At 43.0% G+C, this 26,925-nt stretch overlaps 1 protein-coding gene across 6 annotated transcripts in view; it reads left to right on the forward strand.

The window, feature by feature from the left end:
• KALRN (kalirin RhoGEF kinase) overlaps nt 1-26,925 on the forward strand; it is a 694,704-nt gene that overhangs the window by 317,928 nt on the left and 349,851 nt on the right. For all 6 annotated transcript variants that reach the window (XM_068966221.1, XM_068966363.1, XM_068966508.1 and 3 more), the window contains exon 10: nt 11,833-11,955. In XM_068966221.1, coding sequence (XP_068822322.1) covers nt 11,833-11,955 — 123 coding nt within the window. The remainder of the gene's footprint in view (nt 1-11,832; nt 11,956-26,925) is intronic.

Raw genomic sequence — 26,925 nt, forward strand, 5'->3', positions numbered from 1 at the left:
TTCCAGTGCCCTCCCTTAAGAACAATGTGTTTTGCTTTTAAGTGGTCCAAAAGTGAGCTTAAGGAGGGGCAGTGATGACAGAATTTTCTGGCTCAGTGACTCCATTCTGAATGAATGCATTAATATTAAAATCCGTAGTTCTGTACTACAAAGGAATCTCACCTGTTTCTCAGTTTTTACTGAAGCCTCATATGGAAAGCTATAGATTTTACTGTGTCAGTTCTTGTCTGCCAAACAGTGTGTAAAAAGGATTTGATGGTAATTTTTTCAAACTCCAGATAGTCGATCTTTTACTAGCTATAGTGACTAAAGCCCCTTAATCATACTAAACCAGTTTGGGCATTGTATAATCCAGTTAACAGCTTTGCATAATAAAAGGTGAGCACTTTAGGTTACAAATTGCATGCTTAGGGAAAAATGACTGGAATGATGATGGGTCTAGAAATGAACTCTTCTTATAAAAAGGAAGGATTAAAGCATCTGAGAAGGAAAATGCTCACCCATGGCATACATAGTCCCAGGTAGATGGGGAAACACACACAGCAGGAATCATTCTCAAAAATCTGAAATGCCAACTGGTGGTAGTTGGTGGGTATGTCAGGGAGGAGATTCCAGCCCTGAGATTTTTTTTTCCTGAGATTAAATGTGTCTATAAATGTTTTATTATTCATAGCTCATGATTCATCTTTATGAGCAATTGAATATCTAATCACTTCACTTATCTTATTTAATCTTCCAACACTATAAAGCAGGTAATAGTTTGGTCTTCATCTTACTGATAAGGAAATTGAGGCTTAGAAAGGTTAAGTAAACTTGTACAAGGTCACATAGCTAGTGGCAGAGGAAGGATTTAAACCCACTTTCACCAAATTTCTAAGTTCATGCTCTTAGCCTCTCTGCTGTGCCCTAGGCACTATGCTAGATGATGGGAATGCAGAGAGACACAGCCCCTGCCCTTGAGGGGTTTATAAGTTAGTGCTGGAATGTCATTGCTCAAAGGGCCCAGATAGATTATTTGGTCCCAAAGGGTGAGACTTGCCCAAGGTTGCATAACTGCTGACAGATGAGATTCATTCCCAAACTGCCTGTCCAGTAAGACTCACACAGGCAATCACACTCACACTCAAACGCTCTTTTCCACCTGCTCCATCATTATAAAATGGCCTGCTATGGTTATTTATCTCTAACACAATGCCCCTAAAACAAGCCCTACCCATTTGCACTTATTTTTCACAACCATAATTACATTACCTCACCATTGTTGGTGGTTTTCTTTGTTGGTAGTTTTGAGTATCTTGAATAATTTCCATTTGCCCATGGTAGTATGTAGCTGTATTAAAACTCTCAATTAAATTTTGATGGTGATAATCCAGTCATTCAAATATGTTCAAGTAGACAACAGATGATTCTTTGGGCAGGGTGGGTGTCCAGAAAGTGAGCAGGTTTGGGCTTGGCCGAACTGGGGGAAGTAGAGAGGGGAGAAACAGAGGGCTCCACCAGTCAGCGTTGCTTTCTGACTGGAGTGGGGATGAGGAAGCTTTCTCATCTGACTCTTTGGTGTCACTGATCTTAGAGGGGCACTCTATCCCTCTCCCTGTGGGAGGAGGCTGGTACCAAAGGATATGTTCAGTCTTCTCCATGTACTCTCTAGCTAGAATTAGCAGGGCTGGGAAGTGGGCCTTGGAGGCCTGCCTCTGATGTGCTCAGACCCCCCTGCCTGGAATTTCATGGACCCTTAGTACCCCTTACACTCTACACCTCTCCCCGCTTCCTCTCTGCCCTGCTTTCCACCTTCTGTTCCCTTCCCTGTCATGGTCTTCTCCTTTGGTGCTTACTCTGATTTTCTGTTCTGACTGAACAGTGGTCATTCTGTGATGAACACCTTCCAAGGAAGGATTTGGGTCCCTCCCTCTGGCAGGCGTGGGAAGCTGGTGGGTCCAGAGAAGCAGTGAGAAGAAGTCCCTCCCCAAAAGTTACTGAGCCTCAGGGCTTTCTTGAGCTACTGTAATTTTAAACATCTTTAATGTCCTCAGTTACCCTTTTATTGTTAACAAGTGACTAAACAACATTCAAAAAAACCAAGATCATGACATCTAGTTCTATCACTTCATGGCAAATATGTGGGGAAAAGGTGGAAACAGTGGCAGATTTTATTTTCCTGGTCTCCAGAATCACTGTGGATGGGCAGTAACTGCAGCCATGAAATTAAGACGCTTGCTCCTTGGAAGAAAAGCTATGACAAACCTAGACAGCTTATTGAAAAACAGAGACATCGCTTTACGGACAAAGGTCCATATAGTCAATGCTACAGTTTTTCCAGTAGTCATATACAGGTGTGAGAGTTGGACCATAAAGAAAGCTCTGTGTGTGTGTGTGTTAGTCACTCAGTCGTGTCCGACTCTCTGTGACTCCATGGACTGCAGCCTGCCAGGCTCCTCTGTCTGTGGAATTCTCCAGGCAAGAATACTGGAGTGGATTGCCATTTCCTTCTCCAAGAGAAGGCTGAGTGCTGAAGAACTGATGCTTTTGAATTGTGGTACTGGAGAAGACTCTTCAGAGTCCCTTGGACAGCAAGGAGATCAAACCAGACAATCCTAAAGGGAATCAATCCTAAATATTCATTGGGAGGACTGATGCTGAAGCTGAAGCTCCAGTATTTTGGTCATCTGATGTGCACAGATGACTCATTGGAAAAGTCCCTGATGCTGGGACAGATTGAGAGCAGAAGGAGAAGGGGGTGACAGAGGATGAGATGGCTGGATGGCATCACCGACTCAGCATGAATTTGAGCAAATTTTGGGAAATATCAAAGGAAGGGAAGCCTGGCATGCTGCATGCAGTTCATGGGGTTGCAAAGTGTCAGACAGGACTTAGTGACTGAACAACAAGGCAGCTACCATCCAAGGACATTTCTGATAAACATGTACTCAGCGTGTCCTTGACCTCAACGTGCTGTGTCTGGAGCTTTGAATACCAGGCTAAAGGATAAAAGATTCACACCTTGTAACTAGTGGAGAGCTAGAAAAGATTCTGACCAGAGAAAACATGTTATCAGAGTGAAGGGTAGAGGTAATTTTGTGCCAGCAGAGGACTGAGTCGGAGTGGGAAGATGGTGGAATCACAGTCATTGACCGAAGTGATGGGAACAAGGGTGGATATGAGAGTATTTATGAAAAAGCATCACTGAAAATTGCTGTCCATTTTGTTATAGAAAGCAAAGGAAGTGTCAGGTATGAATATGGAACTGTATTTTTCCAAGTGTGGTTCTTGGACAAGTTAAAGAACCCAGCTCAGGTCCACTTGTCCAACGTGGAGCAAAGCCAATGAACTGACACTGCCTAGAGAAGGAAAGAAAGCACGGTACTTACTGCAGGGTGACCAGCAAGGACCACAGGAAGCTGGTGCTCAAAAGACCTGAGCTCCTTAAATAGTTTTCAGGGAAGGGTTTTTAAAGGCAACATTGGGGGTACACACACAGGGTATGTGATCAATTCATGGACATTCTTCTGATTGTTTGGTGGTGAGATAACAGGGTGATGCTTCGAGACTCTTAATTATCAACCTTCTGTTTCCATCCAGTCTGGGATCTACTGCTTGTGGTCAGCATGTAATCACCACCCTCCACTGGATGGGGGTGGGGGTCTTAGTTTCTGCAGAACAACTCAAAGATATGCACCAGATTGTTGTCCGTATCCCTTCAGGAAGAACAGGAGTCCTGTGGCTCTGTTCTAACCATTAACTACATGAGCCTCCTCTTTGAAACTTGAGGAAGGCCAAACAAGAACTGGGGACATGGAGAGGCTTTTTGTACCTGAAAGGGCCTCGAAGATCCTACTTGTTTCAGTTCCCCCTTTTCTTTGATGTTCCTCAATCCTGAGGGGAACAGGGGTGGGATAATAAAAGGAATACAGTTTTGGATAGAGAAGTTAAAAACTCGGTTTAGGGGGGGACTTGCCAGGGTTTCAGATCTCTGGCATTAAGATCATCTGGGCAGAGTTGGGGCTTGTTAAAAACAGATTATCTGGTCCTCTTCCACACTATTTAGCTCAGAATCTGTGGATAACATGGTGCCTGTGTTTTAGAAAGAACCCCAGGTGATTCTGAAGCATTCTAAAGTTTGAGAGCCTCTGACTTGAGAGATCCAGTCCTTCGTGATGAAAAGTGTGGTGATACCATAAACAGGAATCAAGGCACCATGGTGAGGAGATGCTCTCAGGGAACTGCCAAGGACAAAGACGAGTTCCAGTCACCCCAGCCTGTTGGGCTGGCCAGAGTGGAGGGGCAGGGGAGGAAGACTGCTGGTCTCCTAGCTGGCCTCCACCTGGAACACATGTGTCAGGAGACAGGACCATGGTTCTCAGGGGAAGATAATCTGTTCACCTGCTAATGAGTTTCAGCTGAGTCCTCTTGGAAAAATGATGGCTTTCCCTGCCATAGCAAGACATTTATTTTGACCATACTTGTTCCAAAGATGAGACAGAAAATGAATTGCTGATAACTGATAATTGCTGATAATTGGGCATTTCAAGTGTTGCCCACATGCTCTCCAGTCACAGCCAATGGGGAGCAGGGTGGTGTTGGCAAAGGATGAGCCATTCCCCTTTAGAACTAACATGCAGTGTGCTGTGTAAGGAAGCAGAAATAATGATTTGACGGGCTGTCCTGGGTACTCTCACACATCATGTGTACTGGAGCCTTTAACAGGACAAAATGTATTGTTGACACGTGATGACGTGTCAGCTCTCCTTCCTGAGCTCAGAATAATGGCTTCTACAGAGTTGAGGGCTGGGGCTGGGAGGTAGGAGCTGAGTGGGGCAGTTCTTCACTTTATGGAAAACATCTTGCCTATTTTATCAGGGATCAGATTATTACACAAAATGAATAACATATTTCAAATAAGATGATTGATCAGAGAGAGCCAGGGAGGGAATCAGAGAGTTGGAATTGTGATTTCACAACTGTTTGCTAAACATCTTCATTTCCTTTCATGGTTTTGCCCTTCATCACACAGAAAGTTCTCACATCAGATTGGTTAATTCACTAATTTATTGAGCTGATGTTCTTTGAGGACTTAGCAGTAAACCAAACAAAGCTCCTGCCCATGTGGGGCTTATATTTAGGAAGTAGAGAAAAACACTACTGCAAACAAACAAATATGTCATAGGTGCTATGTGATAGCCAGTGAGCTAAATGAATAAGCCATGGAATGTGTTTAAGAAAAGGTTCCAAGCATCCTAGGGAGGTGGGAGAGGGGTTCAGGATTGGGAACTCATGTACACCTGTGGCGGGTTCATGTTGATGTATGGCAAAACCAATACAGTATTGTGAAGTAAAATAAATAAATAAAACAGCAAAAAAAGAAAAGGTTCCAAGTATGTGAAATGGAACCTACACAGTCCTTGGGGCCAGAATGAGCTAGATGCATTCATGAAAACAGGAGAATGGTCAGAGTACCATGGTGAATCAGGGGAGAAGGGAGAAGAACCTAGGTTCCTCTGTAAGTTATGATGCCCTTAATTTATTATGGTGCACATTTTAATGATGCTTTAGATACCTAAACCACTCACAGGTAAACAGAGCTTAGACACCAACTTAAAACTTTGTTCAAAGGTAGTTGCCTTAAAATGCAGGGTCCTCCTGCATTTTAAGTTGGAGTTCTTCTCCAGTGTTAAGTGAAAGTGAAGTCGCTCAGTTGTGTCTGACTTTTTGTGACTGCATGGACTGTAGCCTGCTAGGCTCCTCCATCCATGGAATTTTCCAGGCAACGATACTGGAGTGGGTTGCTATCTTCTTCTCCAACATTAAGATTCTGTCATATTAGAAGAATCAAAAAAATCAGAGTCCCAGGACAGGAAGCAGCTACACCTTTGATTTTCTCCCATTAACTTGGTTGCATTCATGCCCACTGTTCAGAAAATATAATACTTCTCTTCAAAAGGACTTTTCTGTTCTCCTTAGCAGCTAGAAATAACTGTCTCCTCCCCTGAAAAACAGAGTCTTGATTGTATACTGGTTGGAATAAACACAATTAGATGAGGAAGAAAGGGGGTGATTAGGGAATTATACATAATGGCAGTTAGATTGGCTCCTAAATCCAGTTCAGGATGTGAGTGTCTCCCTTGGAAAAGGCTGTTCTGGGAAAGGACTAATTCTGGTGGAAAAGTTGGGGAAAGTTGGGGCATGAGAAAAGAAGAACTTTACAAGTGGTTTGCAAGATTACCTGCCTGCTGTTGTGGTGAGGAGTCCTGAGCTGACCAGGACTACTGTCCCCAGTGATGGGCAAAGAACAGGCCTCCGGCTGAATGGGTTGGCACAGCTTTCCCCGAGACTGTAGGCTGCCATGCTTGCACTTGACAGTTCATGTCTATAAGTATTCATTGAGTATCTCCTGTGTGTGCAAGGCTGATGGGGATACTGGGGGCAAGCAAGTGATGAAAGGGTAGCATACAATGGTGGAAACTTTGTACTTCTTCAGGAACCACCTGCAGAGTGAGACAGTGCAGAGGGAGGATACACACAAAGGGAGAACTTTGAATGCAGGCTGTGAGAGGTACTGAAAGGGAGGTCCTATCTAAGGAGTATGGAGCTAGAGGCATTCAGAGTCATATGTTGAGAGGATGAGTCTCAGTTGACTTCAGCATGTCTTAACAAACCCCTCTGCCAAGTACCATGCTATGTCCAGGAATCACAGAGAGGTCAGAGTCTAGTGGAAGAGACCAGCCTGTGGGCAATAATTGTAGTTTGAACAGAGCAGAGAAGAGTGATACCACCCCCAGCCTGAGTGGGATGTTAGAAAAGACTTTCCAAAACTAGAGATTTTGAGATGGTGCTTAAAGGATAAAAACAAAGGAGCCTGGGAAGTAGATGTAGGGAGAAACAGAGACATTTCATGTGAAGTGGAAAATAGCAAGAACAAAACTCAGAAGGTAACAAGCAGTTTTGGGGATATTGAGAGGTGGGACAGGAATTCGTTGGAGGTGGGGTTTGGGGTGGGTGGGGCTGGTCACAGAGGACTTCACATGTCATGTTAACGCTTCCCTCATAGCTCAGTTGGTAAATTATCTGCCTGCAATGCAGGAGACCTGGGTTCGATTCCTCGGTGGGAAAGATCCCCTGGAGAAGGAAATGGCAACCCACTCCAGTATTCTTGCCTGGAGAATCCAATGGACAGAGGAGCCTGGTGGGCTACAGTCCATGGGGTCGCAAGAGTTGGACGCAACTTAGCAACTACACCACCACTACCAAAAATTATACCCCAGTGAAATGCCTTCAGGAATGCAAGGGTTAATTCAACATAAGCCTAAATTTATAATTCTTCAGATGGATTTCATATCCCTAATTTTTTTTTATCATTGGGATCCAGCTATATTAATAATTTATAGTTTATTTTTAAACCTTTGTATATAAAATTACTCCTTTAAAATTAAAGGCACATCTTGCCAGAATCAGACTGAGAACTATCATTGGGTGCTACTTCCCACTCAAATTCATTCACACACGTGTCATGTATCAAAACCAGAATGTGAGTATGAAAATTGAAAGAAAGCATGAAAAAATCTGTCATCTGCTATCCCTTGTGACTCACTTGCTTCTGCACCAGTGACAAGTTCCTCTTCCACCCAGTTTTTCAAGCCTTTCTCCTGGAGGGATTAACCTTCCACCTGCTTCTTCATCACCCCCATGCCCAGTCACCAAATCCTAGCCATTCTGTCCCCTAAATATTACTCAAACCTGCCTCCTCACAGACACTGCCATTGGCCTCATCTGAGCTATTGCCTCTTGTCAGGATTCCTACCCATGTTCCTGCCTTCATCCAATCGATTCTCCACAAAGCAGTGAGAGCAATAATTTTTCAATCAGATCTGATGGTGTCTTCCTCCTCCTTTAGCCCTTCAGTGGCTCTTAGGCCAAACACTGGAATGGAGCTCAGCCCACCAAGGCTTAGCTCTATCTGGTACCTGCCTTCTCTGGGCGCATTTCCTACTAAAGCCTACTTAAGCCATGCTGATCTTTGCAGCTGCTAACTTGGTTAAGTCCTACTGTCTCTTGAGTCTCAGCTAAACCTCATTTCTTCAGAGTGAGCTTCCCTGACTGTTGGCACTTTTCACCCTTGCAATTAATGACGAATTGTGTGGTTTCATATCTAGTGCTCATTACCCACCTAGACTGAGTTCTGAGAGTCAGGGCCAGCCCTGCCTTGTTTAATCCTGCACCTTGGGCCGTCCTCTGGCCTGACACTAGGCCGCCATGAGACTAATATATATTTATTAGAGTATGTGAATAGCCATATCCCACACATGCTTCTCTGCATCCAGAGGACCCTTCCTTCAGACAAAAAATAAAAGGAAAACCTCCTATTGTTGGAAACACTTAGATACCAATTCAAAACCATCAATAGTATCATTACCTATCATCCTGTACTATCCTAACTATACCTGATAATTGACTGTTTTAAGTAGGATCTTGTAGATGAGAGAAATTAAATAAAGGGGCACAAATAAGGGGTACTTTGATGGGTGCTTACACTTTGATAGGGTCCAGGGTGAGGCTAGAAACTCAATTTATTCTTCAGCCAGTGATGTTCAGGTTCTGGGTCTCACTAGACTTCCGATGCTGCACATTAATTTACAGTGTCACTAATTGCCAGGCACTGCTGGTGTCTGCTCACAAGCACATTTCTCTGCTCTGCAGTACATGTTAGAACCCTGTATCACCAGAGTTGGGGACCATGAAATCAAAGGTCAAGAGAGCTTATGAACTGTCTGAAACAAAATCGTCAGAAATTATCATTTTGAACGATTCATTGATTACATTTATCTGTCCTCAGGTACTTTTTCAGTCTCTATGTATTACTAAAGTAATTTTATTCCCTTCCTAAAGTTTTTGCTTTTATATTTGTTAAACTGATTTCCCTGCAGTCCCTGAATCCTCAGTGAGGTTACACTGTTTTCCCCACAGCTCCAGTTCTAATGAAAGAAGTTAGACTAAATGGAGACAATGTAACATCACAGAGCAAAGTTATGTTTAAACTAAGTAAAAGCCCCTTAAATAGGAAATAGACTTTAAGTGGTTAAATTTGAGCTAATTAAGTAACTAGGTGTCACTAAGGGAAAATGAATTGACATTTTAAAGAAGCAAAATAACTGAAACAGGAAACAAACTGCTTTTAAAAGAAAATGTTTAAAAGTTGTGAAAACACCCTCAGGGAGTATAAAAGCTAACTGTTTGTGAACTAGTACATCTGAAACATTTCTCTCTAACCAATTTGCTTTAGAATATTATTTAGAATATTTATTGAAAATGAAATAGATTGAAATTTTAGAGATTGAAAATGAAAAGGAACAAAATAAGATTCATGAAAAAACTGCCAGAGAAGTAGGTCACACTTAACTACTCAAAAAAAATTTTTTTTAATTATGATCTGAAAAATACGTCATAAATTCCAAGCACTCGTGAAAAGCTACAAGACAGCTCTTTTGTATATAAAAATTATCTCCAAGCTTCAGTTCATTCTCAAAAGGGGATTAATGAAAGTTTAAATATGCATAAAAATTATAAAGTTGCACCATCCATGGTGCACAATATATGGGAAAATTTGTGACTAGAAATGTTTATCTTTGGCTTTGCATGCTAATACCCATCATTCCTTTTACTGTACAGAACTGTGGAATCAAATTGTGGTAAGTCAAGTAAAAATGCACTCTCCTGATTTTTTTTGCTGAAATATCACCATAAGTAACTCAAAAGAAAAGTAGGCTCTTCTTTATTCTGAGAAAGGGATATTTAAAGTTCCTTTCAGTGCTGCTTTCAGTGTTTGCAAAAGGTAAAAATTCAGTTCACTTACTATTGCAATTTCTTTCTGCAGATGTGCCTCCAGAATATTAAAAAGTATTGTCAGATTTTTGTTAGTGTTTAAAATCTTTTTGATTGAAGTATAGTTGATTTACAATATTGTGTTAGAGTCAGGTGTACAGCAAAGTGATTCAGTTTTATATATATATATTTTCAGATTCATTTCCATTATTGATTATTACAAGATATTGAATATAGTTTCCTGTGTTATATATAAATTCTTTTTGCTAAAATGTTTAAGCTCTTTACACTAAATGTTTAGATAAAGTCATTTTTGAAAAGGCTTTTTTCCCCTTTATTTTCATGGATGATTACCTGACTTGGCTTTGTACCATGTACTTTTGTTAAACCTCATTTTTATATTTATATGTGCTTTTCTCTAATACCATCTTGGTATGACTTTATGATATTGAAAGTTTCCATACTTCGTACAATTGCAGACATTAATTTATCTCAAATGTCAGAGGCTGTGAAGCCAAAGGCTAGCTTCTGTAGAACCAGAACTCCCATGCCTGCAATCCGGCAATGATTTGGTCTCTCTACTTACCACAGGACAATCTGTAAAAGAAACAGAATTAAAGTACCCTTTTAAACAGGCCTAGTCCATCTGAATCATTTTCCCAAAAGTCCTTCTAAAATCTGGGAAAACTAGTACCTCATTAATCAAATGTTTAGCTGAAGTTTACTGTAGTAGGAGCAGAGTCAAATTAGTTGAATCTTGGCAGGATCTGCAACAGGTGTGTCTGCCCTGCAATTCTGATTTAATTGTGGCCATTTGATTTATTGAGTGCCAACTTCTCAGAGCCCAGATGAACTGCTTCCCTTCTCTCTGGGAGACCCACATTTTTGTGACGGAGGCCTGGCATGCTGCGATTCATGGGGTCACAAAGAGGCAGACACGACTGAGTGACTGAACTGAACTGAACTGATGTGGACAAATGCAAAAGGGACTCCAGGCTTTGATCCTGCCTATATTTCAAGGGTTTTACTAAGGGGCACCCACTACTCCTGTCAAGTGACCCTCAGGACAACATATTTTCTCACCTTCTCAGCATTCCCTCACCCATCCCTCTACTGCTTCAGTCACCTCTTTTTCAGCTGCCCTCAACTCCAGGGAAAATGTCTTAAGGCCAACCACTAGACCTTAAGTCTGGAGAACATGGAGTCTCTACTGCTACCCAAGAGCATCAGCGATGCTAAAGACCTTTATTTGGTTGATTGGTTGATGCTGATTGAGGAGAAAGATGAAAAGAAGCCAGAGAACACAGTTGTCCTGGTGATTGGCTATCTTTGGTACAGTTCCAGTTGGGGATTGGCTACTCTGGACTTTACCCCCAGAATTAGGGAGGGAGTCCCAGGAGAGCAATGAGGCAGGGTCCCCATGACTTAGTGCCACTTCCATGAGCACTTTTGTGGTGGAGTGAGAGCTAAGGAGCTGCCCTGACCTGGCACTGCCTATGTGTGTGCTCAGTTGTTCATTGATGTCTAACTCTTTTGTGACCCCATGGACTGTAGTCTGGCAGGCACCTTTGTCTATGGAATTTTCCAGGCAAGAATACTGGAGTGGCTTACCATTTCCTACTCCAGGGGGATCTTTCTGACCCAGGGATTACTGCCTAATTTCCTACAAATGTGTCTGATTTTGTGATTGGAGTCAAAGTTGTGAGAGGGTTAAACTGTGTCTGGCGGTCTATGTAGCTTGTTTAAAATAATGGGCTTATTAAGGCTGAGAAAACTGAACAAGTAATGAGAGGATATTCTGGAGATCAAAGAGGAAGAACTGAACTTAGTTAAGGGTGGGATTATTATATTGCCAATGACAGTAATGAAATCCCTGTGTCTATCATGGATTGAACATTTCCACCTGGACTGCCACTTTCTAATTGGGATGGGACTCTGATAGCCTAGCGGTCACACACGTTGTCACATGTCTTTCCTTTTGCCGAGAAGTCATTGTTTCTGTCTTCCTTCTCTGACTAGGTGTTAGATTGGATTGAAAACCACGGCGAGGCCTTTCTCAGCAAGCACACAGGGGTCGGGAAGTCTCTGCACCGAGCTCGGGCCCTGCAGAAGAGGCATGATGACTTCGAAGAGGTGGCTCAGGTGAGATGCTGTGAATGGTTGTATGTGTTTGGATCCCGGAGAGGGAGACCAGGGCTGTGGCTTTGGTGTTTGGTGGGGCATTCTGGGCTGCCTTCCTGCCTGACTCAAGGAGATCCTTGTTTTGGATCACTAGATGAATGGTAAATAAATATCTGTCAACTGCGAACAGTTGCAATAGAAAAACTAAGGCAGGGAAGAGGTAGCTGGGAAGGGTATCAGTACAGGATGGTAACCCTAACCCCATGCTGTTCCTCCTTACTGAGGTAGAGGAATTGGGTGTAAAATCCATTGCCAGTTTGCTCATGTAAAGTACATGTCAGAGAGAAAAATAAGAGTGGGGAGGCTTCCCCTGTCACAAGCATTACTTTTCCCTGTCCAGCCAGCAAGTAATCTCTTGATATAACCCACCTCTCCCTGCTTCTGCTTCCTGATTAGACTGTGTCTTTAGGAGAGAAGAGAGTGTCGTACCTTCCAAAAGCCTCCTGCTTTTAGGAGGAGTGTTTCCTCCAGAAAGGGGCACAGGGGATGTGGGCCACAGAGGAAACACGTACACGCAGGTGCAGTCACCATATCACTGCCCTGTAAATAGGCCTCTAGAGCTGGGTCTCATGTTCTGGAAATGAATCTTTATTCATGTCTTGTTCCCTGTCCCCATTCTGGGGAAGGGAGTGGGCAGTGGAGCTGCCTAGCATCCTAGAATTGGTAGTCCACATAGGAAAACCACCCCTGCCCATGATGAAGGCAGGTGGATGGACGGTCAGTAGCCAGCTGCCTCAGCTCTGCTTTGTCCTGTGTTGTGTGACCATCCTGCTCAAGTGATGAGAAAGGAGGTGATCCAGGCAGGAAAGGGCTCTGTCTTTCTTGCTTCTGTTTTCAACTAGGTGAGGGCCACTGGGAGGAGAGAAGTGGATGTGACCCAGAATTAGATAATTTCTGAGTTAGAGATCAGTGCCAGTCAGTGAAAGCATTAGAAACCTGTGCTGATTGTTATGGGCCGCTGGTTATGAGACAGTCACAAAGGGCATCACACATGGTATGAAGTCAGAGGCTGGGGACCACTGGTCAGCAGCACTACAGAGGGTCATGACTGAGTGCAGAAACCTCTTTCAGCTTCATGATTTTATGATTCTTTTGACCCAAGGCTGATGTGACAAGGGAATTCTGAGCTCCCATTTTCTGCATTCAAGTTTAAAACCTGTGTCGAATCAAAGCAGGAAAAGAGCTGTCTCATCTGTCACGGTGCCTGGAAATATGCCCTTCTGCAGGGAAGAGCGGAGAAATGGCTACCCATGGGGACAGGCCTAGGGCAGCACAAAGTCCCTGAACCCACACTTCTCCGCTCGTGGGATAGTGGATGCACCTTTGATTCTCACTGCTTGTTACTCTTTGAGGTAAAGATACTTAAGGCAGTCATTAAAATAAATAGAAAGAAATTATACCTGTGAAGAATGAATGTAGCAATTCATTATCTGTCATTAGACTTTAACCTAAATCTTGTGTTGATTACCTTTGAACACGTTTTAACTCATCTGAAGGAAATGAATTAAGTATTTATGCGTTCTCCTTCATCCTGCAGATGGCACTCTTTCAACAGCCTATGTAGAAGCCGAGCTGTGTGAGTAAGGGAGCCTCAGTCACGACAGCCTGACAGGCAGATGGGGAGGGTCAAGGCCAGGGGGCTCACCAACAGCTGGTCTCTGCAGGCCTTTCTAGTCTAAGCTGCTGATATTGTCCATGCTCAAACAGAAGAGCCGGGAACCAGGAGACCCCTTCTGGTCCAGACAGATACTTGACTCAGGTTGCCCATAAACTTATCAAATGGCTCAGGCGATAGAGTAAATCAGATTTTTAAAAGCACTTACTACATACATACACACACACACACATTATATATATGTATGTGTATGTATATATATATATATATATATATATATATATATAATGTATGTGTGTGTGTGTTGCATGTTAAATGTCATTGGCAGTATAAAGGAGCATAGAAATGGAATTGCTGCCCATAAAAGCATAGTTGTCAGGGGACAGATGCATCCATATCTGCTCAGGAGGTGGAATGGGCAATGGTGCTGCCATTTTGTCCTGAGATATTTTCTATAACTCAGTAGAGGAGTATTCAAATGCTTGTGGTTAAGAGAACAGTTGTGCCCACCCTGTTAATGGTCTGCTTTATGATCTCATTATCTGAAATGCCAGACTCTCTGTAAGCTGGTTTAGTAAAAAATTAACAATTTTAAAATCTCAAAGCCACAAGTCACATTTAAGTAGCTAAGCACTAGTGTGACATTTTTGAAAGAACAGACCATTCAAAAAAAAGAGTTAAAGAAACATTAAAAACACAGTCACAATTAGGTACTTCATTCAGTAATCTCTGGTTAGTTATTTCTCTAGCTGATCCTTGCTTTTCCTCAACCTTGAATACATTTTTAAAAAACCTCATTCTGAGTCTTGGGGTCAAAAATAGGCAAAAAAAAAAAAGGAAGAGAAACATTTTAGTGGACCTACTAATGACCTTGCCCCTAAAGGATATTCAAAGTATAATCAGCTAACTTAGCAGAGTAGTAGGGCGAGTAGAATAGGATAATTCCTAGAGATGGATAGCCTAAGTCCACAGAATTGGACAATTCAGTCTCCATGTCCCATCAAGTCTCTGTGTAGGTCCCTATAGAAAATGAAACAAATGCATAGTTTCTGTCTTGCGGAACTCACAATCTAATAAAAAACATGCAGCCAGTGTATTCCAACCCTCTAAGAAGTCCTGCAGTAAGAGAGGGGACATAACCTTTACTCTTTAAGGGTTTTCAAGGAGTACATCTAGTGAAACCAAGATAAAGCCTGAGTTCATCTGATGATCCAAAAAATATGCCTGCCTAGCGGTGGAGTGGTAACCTTTGGACTAAGTTCCATCTTTCTTGTCACGCCTGAGATGGTAACCAGTTATAGCAGCTGCAAATGCAAGCAGAAGGAAGAGCGGGGAGAGATTAAGTAGATACTTTTTCACACTCCAGTTTCTCAGAGATGATGAAAGCTTCTTAGGCAGGATGGAAAAAATGGTGAGAAAGCCAGGAAAATGCTGATAAATTAATGTCATGAAGTGGGCAAGTGGAAGAATGTGAAACAGCAGAGAAATGAGGGACAGTCTTACCCTTTGGAGCTTGCCTGGCACTCTTCCCATTGGGGTGGACTCAGTACATTCCTCTTTCTCCTTCCCTCACTAGGGAGAAGTTACTGGCATGAGCTGATGGGAGGGGTCTTGTGACCACTGTCAGGAAGAAGAAAGATATTTTATATAGTGGATAATTCCCAAACAAGGGTTTTTAAGGTCATGTTCTATAGACTTGATGTGGAAAATTGAGAGGAGGTTGGAGCCAATATCCAAGATATTATATAGAGCCTGCCAAGAACTTCTTATCAAGACTATGAATTGCCCACCGCCCCCGCCACCACTTTTGCTGCTTCCTGTGTGGAACAGACAGCAAACTCGGAAGAACTGGGAGTCCATTCTTAATGGCTAAAGTTCTGGGTGGCGCACTGAGAGATTCAGAAGCACAAGTGGTGTTTCTGCCTCTTGTTCTGTATGATGGTAGTGACTATGAGAAAGAAGGGAGGCTGAGAAACAAATGATTTCCTGTGTAAATGATGTTTTAAAAAGTCTTTTGGACGATATCCTGCGAAGCCAAGATGACGGACTTCTGGCAAGGGGCAGAGTGCATCTTGTAAAGATGGAGAAGGATGTGCTTTGGCAGGAAACCTCGTTGATCTGTCTAGAAGGATTTAGGTGAATTTTGAAATTGAAGGAGAAAATTACCCCAGTAAAGCCAAAACCAGATATGTGAGGCCCACAGGTGACACAGAAAGAAGCATTTTCTGAAGGAAATGCCCTTAGGTCAACTCAAGTTAGAAAAAATACCAAAAGTACAGATTGTAAACAATATTTGTAGTCTCTCTTATCCATATATCAACAAAAGGCATGTGTAATAAGTAAGGCACTTAGACTTTAACACAAGATAAATGTAAATATTCCTGAGACTTTAGGGTATTAAGCATAAGTGAAAAATGGCAATTGTATAAGGTTTTCTGTTTAGACTCTTTTCATAGGAGGGCTAAGGATATATTAGAAAGGTTCTTATCTATATGAAATCTACAAGCCTGAGGGTAGTAAACAGTATGAAGAAATAGTAGAGATTAAAGGAGAGCAAAGAGAAAGCCATGCTTGTGACTCGAGAGGACCATAGTCTCCTCCATTAGATGGAGGATATAGGAATGTCTGATATGATTTCAGTTCTGGCTCAGGGAAAACTATAGTGGTTATGAGAGCCCTCAAATTTCCTGGCATCTCCTGTAAATTGTGACACCGTAAATAAAACATTAATAAGTTGATGAGAGCAAAGCATTCTATTAATACAATATAGAGAGAGGATCATTTTAGAAAAGCTTGAAAGACTCTCAAGAACCTTGACCTTTAGATGAAAGAGTTTAGACATTTCTCTTAAAGGGGAATATTAAAGACATTTGAATGATGATGCAAATTAAAATATAATCTCTAAACCAGAGAAATAAGAATTTCTTTATGCACTATTTAGATCACATAAGAATATTGTGCCTAATTCTAGAAAATATATTTTCAAAAGGATATTGACAAACTGTGCTGTGATTGTTGGAAGCCTGCCAAGATGGCGACATTGAAATAACTGGATATGTTCAATTATATGTTCAACTATTTTGAGTAAATATTTTTGTATGGAAGGTTGGGGTGGGTGGAGGATTGATAGTTGAAATCTTCCTGTAGAAGAAATAGGGTGAAAGGTATTGTGAAGCTAATTTTAGCTTAACTCATGTATCATTTCCAACCCACAATTACTTTTTTATACACTATCCAAAACCAGAATGAAATGTCTTGTGATGAAGTGAGCTTCTTATCATGGGAGGTTTTACATTAGAGGCAACTCTTTTTTCCTTATCCTCAAGTTTTTCCCATCTTAAAAAACCAAATGAATAAAAAGAAACCCTACTTCCCATTTCTCCTTCCCTTGAAAGCCCAAGTTCTTAAGAGAACAGTTTATAGTTGCATGGGCACTTACTTCCTTACCTCCTAGATGCCCTTTGACCTCTGCCATTGGGCTTCTGTTCTCTCTAACCAATAGAGGTTAATCTTACCAAAGTCTCCACCTGAACGTTTCTTTTTGCTTGTTAAATCCAAAGGATACTTTTTAGATATTAATTGGTCTTCCTGAAGCATTTGAGCCTGTCAGCCACTTTTTAAATCCCCTCATCGTCAGCCTTCCATGACAGCTAGATCTCTTGGTGTCCACATGACTTTCTTACTGGTCCTTCTTAGGCTCTTCTCCTTTCCCCCAGGATTTGTTCCCCAGACCTTCTCTTGTCCCTTTACACTGCCTGCATGATTTTATACTCTTCCCCACTCTCACTTGGCCCCCTGCTCTGATGGCTTCCAGATCCGTGTCTCGTCTCTGGTCTCACCCTGCGCTTCCTGTCTGAAAACCCGCTGGCCGTCTGGACATTTCCACTTCAGTTTTTCAGACGGTTCTCCAACCTCATGTGTCCAGAGTTTATTTGAGCATCTTCTACTCCTTCCAGGTGTACTGTTACCCCTGTGTTCCCTGTGCGAGTGAACAGCACCAACCATCCAGCTGCTTGAGCTAGAGATGTGGGAGTTGTTCCTGACTCTCACTCCTGAATCCTTCACAAAATCCTACTGACTCTATACCTTTAATGTCCCTTTTCTTCCATCTTCTTTACCACTGCCCTAGAGCAGAGTCTCATTGTCTCTTGATTGGATTACTACAGTATTTTCCTGTTTTCCCTGACTCTAGTCATGGTCTCCTTAAATCCATGCACAAATTGCTACCAGAGTGGTTTTCCTAAAATGCATATCTCATTGTGTTACTCCATCTGTTACGGTACTCATAGGTGTCTTCCCACCGGGATTAAGTTCAGACTTTTTTTTTTTAAAGACGGCTTGGCTCTTACTTTTCTGTCTGTGCAGAATTTCTCTAGTTGTGGCAAGTAGGGGCTACTCTCGGGTAGCAGCACGTGGGCTTTTCATTGCAGTGGCTCCTCTTGTTGCAGAGTGTGGGCTCTAGAACTCAGATTCAGTAGTTGCGGCACACAGGCTTAGCTGCCCCTCAGCATGTGGGGTCTTCCCAAACCCATGTCCCCTGCATTGGCAGGGAGATTCTTACCATCTAGACTCCAAGAAAGCCCCTCAAGCTCTTGATACTGTAGACCTTTCAGAACCTGACTGCTGACTTCTCTGGTTTTACTTTTTATCCCTTCTGTGCTCTCTCCACCCCACTCTATGCTTCTGCTGTCTCAGGGTTTTAACTGAACAGCTCATGCTCCCGAGTCTCAATGCAGTCTCCTCTTTAATCCTTCCTGGCTCTTTAACTACCCTGACCAGTTTCTGTTCATCTCTGAGCACTCATCAAGTCCTGCCTCTTCCTTCTCCCTTTTGAGCAGGTCCTAATAACAACAGTGCTAGAGGTAATAACGTGGACAGAGGAGCTGGTGGGCTAAAGTTCATGGGGTCGCAAAGAGTCAGACACAACCGAGTAGCTAACAACAACAACAGTGACAATAACAGTAACACTGAGTACTTTCTATGTGCCAGACGCTGTTCATTTCATTCTCATAACATCCCATGAGTTAGGTATTGACATTCCCATTTACAGACAAGGAATCTAAGGCAAAGAAGTAAAATAATAGCTCGAGTTGGCAGAGCTAGTAAGTGGTGGAACTGGGATCCAAATCCCAGTAGTCTGACTCCAGACCCCTGGCTCTCAACCCTTTTGCTGCAGAGTCTCTTGATTCACAAAGCTTTGGATGTCTCTGGGATCAGACCTGGCAGGGTGCTCAGTTCCACCCCAGAACCAGTTCCTAGTCCTTTCTGTGTATGGATCTGGGTGACCCCTCAGACAGCCACGTGTTAGCCTGTGGCCAACCGGACTGCTGAGTGCCGCTCTTTCCTGCCTTGTGTCTAAGAATTCCCTTGGATTTCAGGGTCACCTACATGACCCTCTAGGACATCTTATCTAAAAGTTTTGTGTGACCCCAGGGCTGTGGAATCCTATGACTGCCTCTCACTATTCTCTGCCTCTCCCCTGCCTCATCTGAAACACATGTACCCACGGTTGGTGATAGCTCGCTGTGCTCTCTGCTGGAGCTTGGCTTATTTAACAATTAACTTGGACAGTATCTGTCCTGAGTCTTCATTTCCATTTCCTAGCAAAAAGTGGGCTACACTTGACCCAGTCCAGGATATTATTTTGTCTCTTTCTTTTTACCTTATGCTAAAGTCAGGCTATCATTAACAAAACCTCTTTGTTTTCAGACCACATCCCCCTTGACAGCTCCACGAGCCTATTTGAGACCTCCCTCTCAGTTGTAATTTTTACAATATAGTAAAGAAAAGTGTAGTATTTGCAGTCAATCTGTTCTTTCCTTTTGTTGGCCTTGGACCCTGTGATAATCAATTTTCCTGAGACTCAGTGTCATCTCTAAAATGGAGACAGTGATACTTCCCCTGAAGACTGATGTGAGGGTCAGAAATAACACATGGAATGTGCCTAATAGAGCGTTTGGTTCCTAGGAGGTGCCTGGTGAATGGTGGCCTCTGCAGCAGCAGTGATGATCATGGTAGTGGTGGTGATGGGACACTTCCAAGCCTCGCTCCCCTCTAGGAGGGTTAGCATGTACCATACTGTCACCTTTCAAGACTCGGCCTGGTGTGCTCTGTGTGTGCTGTGCTAAGTTGCTTCAGTTGTGTCTGACTCTGTGACCCTATGGTCTGTATGTAGCCTGCCAGGCTTCTCTGTCCATAGGCAAGAATGCTAGAGTGTGTTGCCATGCCTTCTTCCAGGGAATCTTCCTGACCCAGGGATCAAACCCTTGTCTCAGGCATCTCCTGCATTGGCAGGAATATTTTTTACCACTGGCACCATCTGGGAAGCCCCAGGTGTTGCCTGGTCTGCCTAATTATGTTGGAAAAAGTAGGCTTGTCCTTTGAGATAGGTCAGGTGCTGACTGGAAAGATCAGCTGCAGGAACTAAGCTTGGCCCTCAGGTTAAGCATATGCAAGAGGAGTCCATCCAATATGACCAGTCAAAACCATGGAAAAGGCATAGAGTAATGGTACATTCAGCCTTGGGGTGATAGGGGGTACAAGCATTGGGCCTCTGGGAGTCAGTGTATTCAGAGATCTAAGGAGGAAGATTGGTAGTTTGCATTGAGACGACTCTTAACAGATAGCAAGCTCTTAACAGCTAGCAGGCTTCAGTTGCTGCTGCTGCTGCTGCTGCTGCTAAGTCACTTCAGTCATGTCCAACTCTGTGCGACCCCATAAACGGCAGCCCACCAGGCTCCCCCATCCCTGGGATTCGCCTGGCAAGGCAAGAACACTGGAGTGGGTTGCCATTTCCTTCTCCAATGCATGAAAGTGGAAAGTGAAAGTGAAGTCGCTCAGTCATGTCCAACTCTTCGCGACCCCATGGACTGCAGCCCACCAGGCTCCTCTGTCCATGGGATTTTCCAGGCAAGAGTACTGGAGTGGGGTGCCATTGCCTACTGGGCTGCAAATCAGAAGCCGGGTTGCTAGGGAACCAGGTGAGGTAGGGCTAGGGGTAAAAGCCATATTATCAAATGTGAACACCAGGGCAAGGCTGGGTTAGCTGCCAGTGAGACCCGATATGGAGGACTAGCCTGTTGGTAAGACATGTGCTTCCATTTGATTTCTGTCATGGGACTGAATCTGAGCCTACATGGGGCCTCAGCAAAGGGGAAGGAAGGAGAGAGAGTCTGGGTACCAAGAGAGAGCACTCTCCCTTCTCAAGGGTTCTCTGCCTCAGTGGTCTTCCTTGGAGGGGCCCCAAGTGTGTGGGCACTACTTCCACAAGGTGACAACATATTTACCTTGCACAGTGAGACTAGCACACTGGTGGGAAGAATCAAGTTGCTGACCTCAGAGACCGCTGATGTGGTTTAGAAAGGAAACCAGGAAAGCTGTTCCAGAGAAAAGCTTCCTCATCTGCCCGGTATTGATTCTGAAAGCAAGCCACGTATTACCATGTCTTCCAACAGTTGTTTTCAAACCATACTGTCTTCCTTTCTCTTCCACCTTTTTCATTTCTGTGACACTAGGCCCACAGGGTAGGCCTCTGGAAGCCAGCATTGTTGTAGCTGAAAGGGAGAGGGAGACCGTGATGGATTTGCATATGGGGGAATGTATGCAAATTATACAATGAAAATATTTCTCCTGGATAAAAACATTTTGAGAGTATTTTAAACCTGTGCTATAAGCATGTAAAAATAAGTAATAAAAATAACGGCCATTTACTGAATACATACCTTTATAAGAAATATCTCATTTCATCCTTGAAGCAATTCTGTGCAATAGATTTTAATGTTGTCTTCGATTTCCAGATGAAAAAATCAGGCCTAGAGATGGTCATTCAAGTTTTGGGGACAAGCTTTGAACCCAGACATTCTGATACCAGAACCCATCCTTCTAGCTCAGTACATTCAGAGTAACGGGAAAAACTGAGCTTCTTCAACTCTCACTTTATTTTTTTTCCCAATAGAGCTTCTATTTTATTTTTTTTTAATTTCTAATTATAAAACCACACATTTTCAATATAGAAGTTCAGTTCAGTTCAGTCGCTCAGTCGTGTCTGACTCTTTGCAACCCCATGAACCGCAGCACACCAGGCTTCCCTGTCCATCACCAACTCCAGGAGTCCAACCAAACCCATGTCCATCGAGTCAATGATGCCATCCACCCATCTCATCCTCTGTCATCCCTTTCTGCTCCTGCCCTCAATCTTTCCCAGCATCAGGGTCTTTTCCAATGAGTCAGCTCTTCGCATCAGGTGGCCAAAGTATTGGAGTTTCAGCTTCAACATCAGTCCTTCCAAAGAACACCCCACCCAGGACTGATCTCCTTTAGGATGGACTGGTTGGATCTCCCTGCAGTCCAAGGAACTCTCAAGAGTCTTCTCCAACATCACAGTTCAAAAGCATCAATTATTGGGTGCTCAGCTTTCTCCACAGTCCAACTCTCACATCCATACATGACCACTGGAAAAACCATAGCCTTGACTAGACGGACCTTGTTGGCAAAGTAAAGTCTCTGCTTTTTAATATGCTGTCTAGGTTGGTCATAACTTTCCTTCCAAGGAGTAAGCGTCTTTTAATTTCATGGCTGCAATCACCATCTGCAGTGATTTTGGAGCCCAGAAAAATAAAGTCTGACACTGTTTCCACTGTTTCCCCATCTATTTCCCATGAAGTGATGGGACTGGATGCCATGATCTTCGTTTTCTGAATGTTGAGCTTTAAGCCAACTTTTTCACTCTCCTCTTTCTCTTTCATCAAGAGGGTTTTTAGTTCCTCTTCACTTTCTGCCATAAAGGTGGTGTCATCTGCATATCTGAGGTTATTGATATTTCTCCCGGCAATCTTGATTCCAGCTTGTGCTTCATCCAGCCCAGCGTTTCTCATGATGTACTCTACATGTAAGTTAAATAAGCAGGGTGACAATATACAGCCTTGACGTACTCCTTTTCCTATTTGGAACCAGTCTGTTGTTCCATGTCCAGTTCTAACTGTTGCTTCCTGACCTGCATACAGGTTTCTCAAGAGGCATGTCAGGTGGTCTGGTATTCCCATCTCTTTCAGAATTTTCCACAGTTTACTGTGATCCACACAGTCAAAGGCTTTGGCATAGTCAATAAAGCAGAAATAGATGTTTTTCTGGAACTCTCTTGCTTTTTCCATGATCCAGCGGATGTTGGCAATTTGATCTCTGGTTCCTCTGCCTTTTCTAAAACCAGCTTGAACATCAGGAAGTTCACAGTTCACGTATTGCTGAAGCCTGGCTTGGAGAATTTTAAGCATTACTTTACTAGCATGTGAGATGAGTGCAATTGTGCAGTAGTTTGAGCATTCTTTGGCATTGCCTTTCTTTGGGATTGGAATGTAAACTGCCCTTTTCCAGTCCTGTGGCCACTGCTGAGTTTTCCAAATTTGCTGGCATATTGAGTGCAGCACTTTCACAGCATCATCTTTCAGGATTTGAAAGACCTCAATTGGAATTCCATCACCTCCACTAGCTTTGTCCGTAGTGATGCTTTCTAAGGCCCACTTGACTTCACATTCCAGGATGTCTGGCTCTAGATGAGTGATCACACCATTGTTATTGTCTTGGTCTTGAAGATCTTTTCTGTATAGTTCTTATGTGCATTCTTGCCACCTCTTCTTAATATCTTCTGCTTCTGTTAGGTCCCTACCATTTCTGTCCTTTATCGAGCCCATCTTTGCATGAAATGTTCCCTTGGTATCTCTAATTTTCTTGAAGATTTCTGACAGAATATGGTCCACTGGAGAAGGGAATGGCAAACCTCTCCAGTATTCTTGCCTTGAGAACCCCATGAATAGCATGAAAATGCAAAAAGATAGGACACTGAAAGATGAATTCCCCAGGTCAGTAGGTGCCCAATATGCTACAGAGATCAGTGGAGAAATAACTCCAGAAAGAATGAAGGGATGGAGCCAAAGCAAAAACAACACGCAGTTGTGAATGGGACTGGTGATAGAAGCAAAATTCGATGCTGTAAAGAGGAATGTTGCATAGGAACCTGGAATGTTAGGTCCATGAATCAAGGCAAATTGGAAGAGGTCAAACAGGAGATGGCAAGAGTGAACGTTGACATTCTAGGAATCAGCAAACTAAAATGGACTGGAATGGGTGAATTTAACTCAGATGACCATTATATCTGGTACAGTGGGCAGGAATCCCTTAGAAGAAATGGGGTAGCCATCATAGTCATCAAAAGAGTCTGAAATGCAGTACTTGGATGCAATCTCAAAAACGACTGAATGATCTCTGTTCGTTTCCAAGGCAAACCATTCGATATCATGGTAATTCAAGTCTATGCCCCGACCAGTAACGCCAAAGAAGCTGAAGTTGAACAGTTCTATGAAGACCTACAAGACCTTCTAGAACTAACACCCAAAAAAAGATGTCCTTTTCATTATAGGGGACTGGAATGCAAAAGTAGGAAGTCAAGAAACACCTGGAGTAACAGGCAAATTTGGCCTTGGAGTACAGAATGAAACAGGGCAAAGGCCAATAGAGTTCTGCCAAGAGAATGCACTGGTCATAGCAAACACCCTCTTCCAACAACAGAAGAGGAGACTCTACACATGGACATCACCAGATGGTCAACACTGAAATCAGATTGATTATATTCTTTGCAGCCAAAGATGGAGAAGCTCTAAACAGTAAGCAAAATCAAGACTGGGAGCTGACTGTGGCTCAGACAATGACTCCTTATCGCCAAATTCAGACTTAAATTGAAGACAGTGGGGAAAACCACTAGACCATTCCAGTATGACCTAAATCAAATCCCTTATGATTATACAGTGGAAGTGAGAAATAGATTTAAGGGACTAGATCTGATAGACAGAGTGCCTGATGAACTATGGATGGAGGTTCATGACATTGTACACGAGACAGAAATCAAGACCATCCCCCAAAAAAAGAAATGCAAAAAAGCGAAACGGCCTTCTGAGGAGGCCTTACAAATAGCTGTGAAAAGACGGGAAGCGAAAAGCAAAGGGTAAAAGGAAAGATATACCCATTTGAATATAGAAGTACAGACAAGCAAAAAGGAACAAAACTATTTTACCCACTCAGTTGTCTGTCTTAGTTGCTAATACTTTGGTGTTAATTCTTTCAGATATTTATTCTTCCATTATTTATACATATATGTATGTTGGTTGTCAGCTTTTCTCACTTAATGATATATCCATCGGAGAAGGCAATGGCAGCCCACTCCAGTGTTCTTGCCTGGAGAATCCTAGGGACAGGGGAGCCTGGTGGGCTGCCCTCTGTGGGGTCGCACAGAGTCGGACACAACTGAAGTGACTTAGCAGCAGCAGCAGATATATCCATGGTAATGGATAAATATCTACAGTGGTTTTGTTTTTGTTTTTTTGGTGATGAAATCTTTTATATTAAGATTTTTTACTCTTTCCCAGATTCTAGTAACTATAATTATAGGCTATTAAAAGTAGGTACCGTTATAAGTTGGTAAAGAGAAGCACAGTAAGCATTGAAAACAGAGGGCTGGGTTTAAGCCAAACATTCAGAATCATTTTCCAAGAGAAAGCTTCAGAGAATGGCAACTTACTTACAAATGCCCTCCCAAGCCTTTCCAGTTCCCCATTGTAGATGTACATATATTAGAGGAATGTGAGGACATTCTGAGCCCCTAAAATTGGCTAAGATGATGGTGGAGATGGTGATGGTGGAGACGGTGATGGTGGAGGTGGTGGTGGTGTGTGGGTGGGGAATTCTTCAAAACATTAATAGTTGTAGCCTCTCTCCTCTTCCCCCTTCTTCCCTCTCTCCTTTTTCTCTACCTCCCCCCACCCTTTTTTTTTTTTTTTTCCCTTTTTGTCTGTTCCATCTCCTCTTGGGAGATCCTTTCCTGAAATCAGGGCTCTAGCCAGGATCCAGGATGCAGCACTTGGTTCCGATCCAAGTGTGGTTTTAGGTGGTAGTGCTTTCCAGGACCCCTAAGAACTGTGTGATGTGAGTCCTCTGCAGCTGTGGTGGGCAAATCAGGAGTTTCTGGGCTCTAGGATAAAGGCTTTTGAGAACTTGTGAGTGGAGTGCTTCTGGGACAAGGGTGCCAGGAACCAGCACCCAAGAGCTTCAGGTGAAAGGGTTTCAGGCTAAATATTATGAAAACTGAAAGCTAAACTTACATCACCAACAAGAACAGCCCACCAAATAGATATGTGTTTTTTTTTCTCTTCTGCTGAGCAACTGGAGATATTTCATGAACCAATTATGTTTGGAATAATTTTTTAATCGGAGGAAGAAAAGCCCACTGCCAAGTTCTGACAGGCATAAAGCATTACATCTGGTTATTCCACATGGATAGGCAAGCAGGTTTGGGACAGAGGGAGCTAAGATCCTGTGGCCTCCTGTGGTACCAGGTGATATCCAAGCCTCATCGGGATAGGGTCCCTTTATTAGTCTCAGGATATGCAAGACAGCTGCCCAGCCGGCCCAAGGCACTGCCTCTTGGGTTTCGGTAGAGACTAGTATGGGCTTCCTGGTGGTTCAGACAGTAAAGAATCTGCCTGCAATGCAGGAGACCCGGGTTCAATCCCTGGGTTGGAAGGATCCCCTAGAGAAAGGAATGGCGAATACAGGTATGACCTAAATCAAATCCCTTATGATTATACAGTAGAAGTGAGAAATAGATTTAAAGGACTAGATCTGATAGATAGAGTGCCTGATGAACTATGGACGGAGGTTCGTGACATTGTACAGGAGACAGGGATCAAGACCATCCCCATGGAAAAGAAATGCAAAAAAGCAAAATGGCTGTCTGGGGAGGCCTTACAAATAGCTGTGAAAAGAAGAGAAGCAAAAAGCAAAGGAGAAAAGGAAAGATATAAGCATCTGAATGCAGAGTTCCAAAGAATAGCAAGGAGAGATAAGAAAGCCTTCCTCTGCAATCAATGCAAAGACATAGAGGGAAAACAACAGAATGGGAAAGACTAGAGATCTCTTCAAGAAAATCAGAGATACCAAGGGAACATTTCATGCAAAGATGGGCTCGATAAAGGACAGAAATGGTAGGGACCTAACAGAAGCAGAAGATATTAAGAAGAGGTGGCAAGAATACACAGAAGAACTATACAAAAAACATCTTCACAACCAAGATAATCATGATGGTGTGATCACTCACCTAGAGCCAGACATCCTGGAATGTGAGGTCAAGTAGGCCTTAGAAAGCATCACTACGGACAAAGCTAGTGGAGGTGATGGAATTCCAGTTGAGCTATTTCAAGTCCTGAAAGATGATGCTGTGAAAGTGCTGCACTCAATATGCCAGCAAATTTGGAAAACTCAGCAGTGGCCAC

The sequence above is a fragment of the Capricornis sumatraensis genome, chromosome 1 (assembly GCF_032405125.1).
Source record: "Capricornis sumatraensis isolate serow.1 chromosome 1, serow.2, whole genome shotgun sequence".
NCBI classification, from domain to species: domain Eukaryota; kingdom Metazoa; phylum Chordata; class Mammalia; order Artiodactyla; family Bovidae; genus Capricornis; species Capricornis sumatraensis.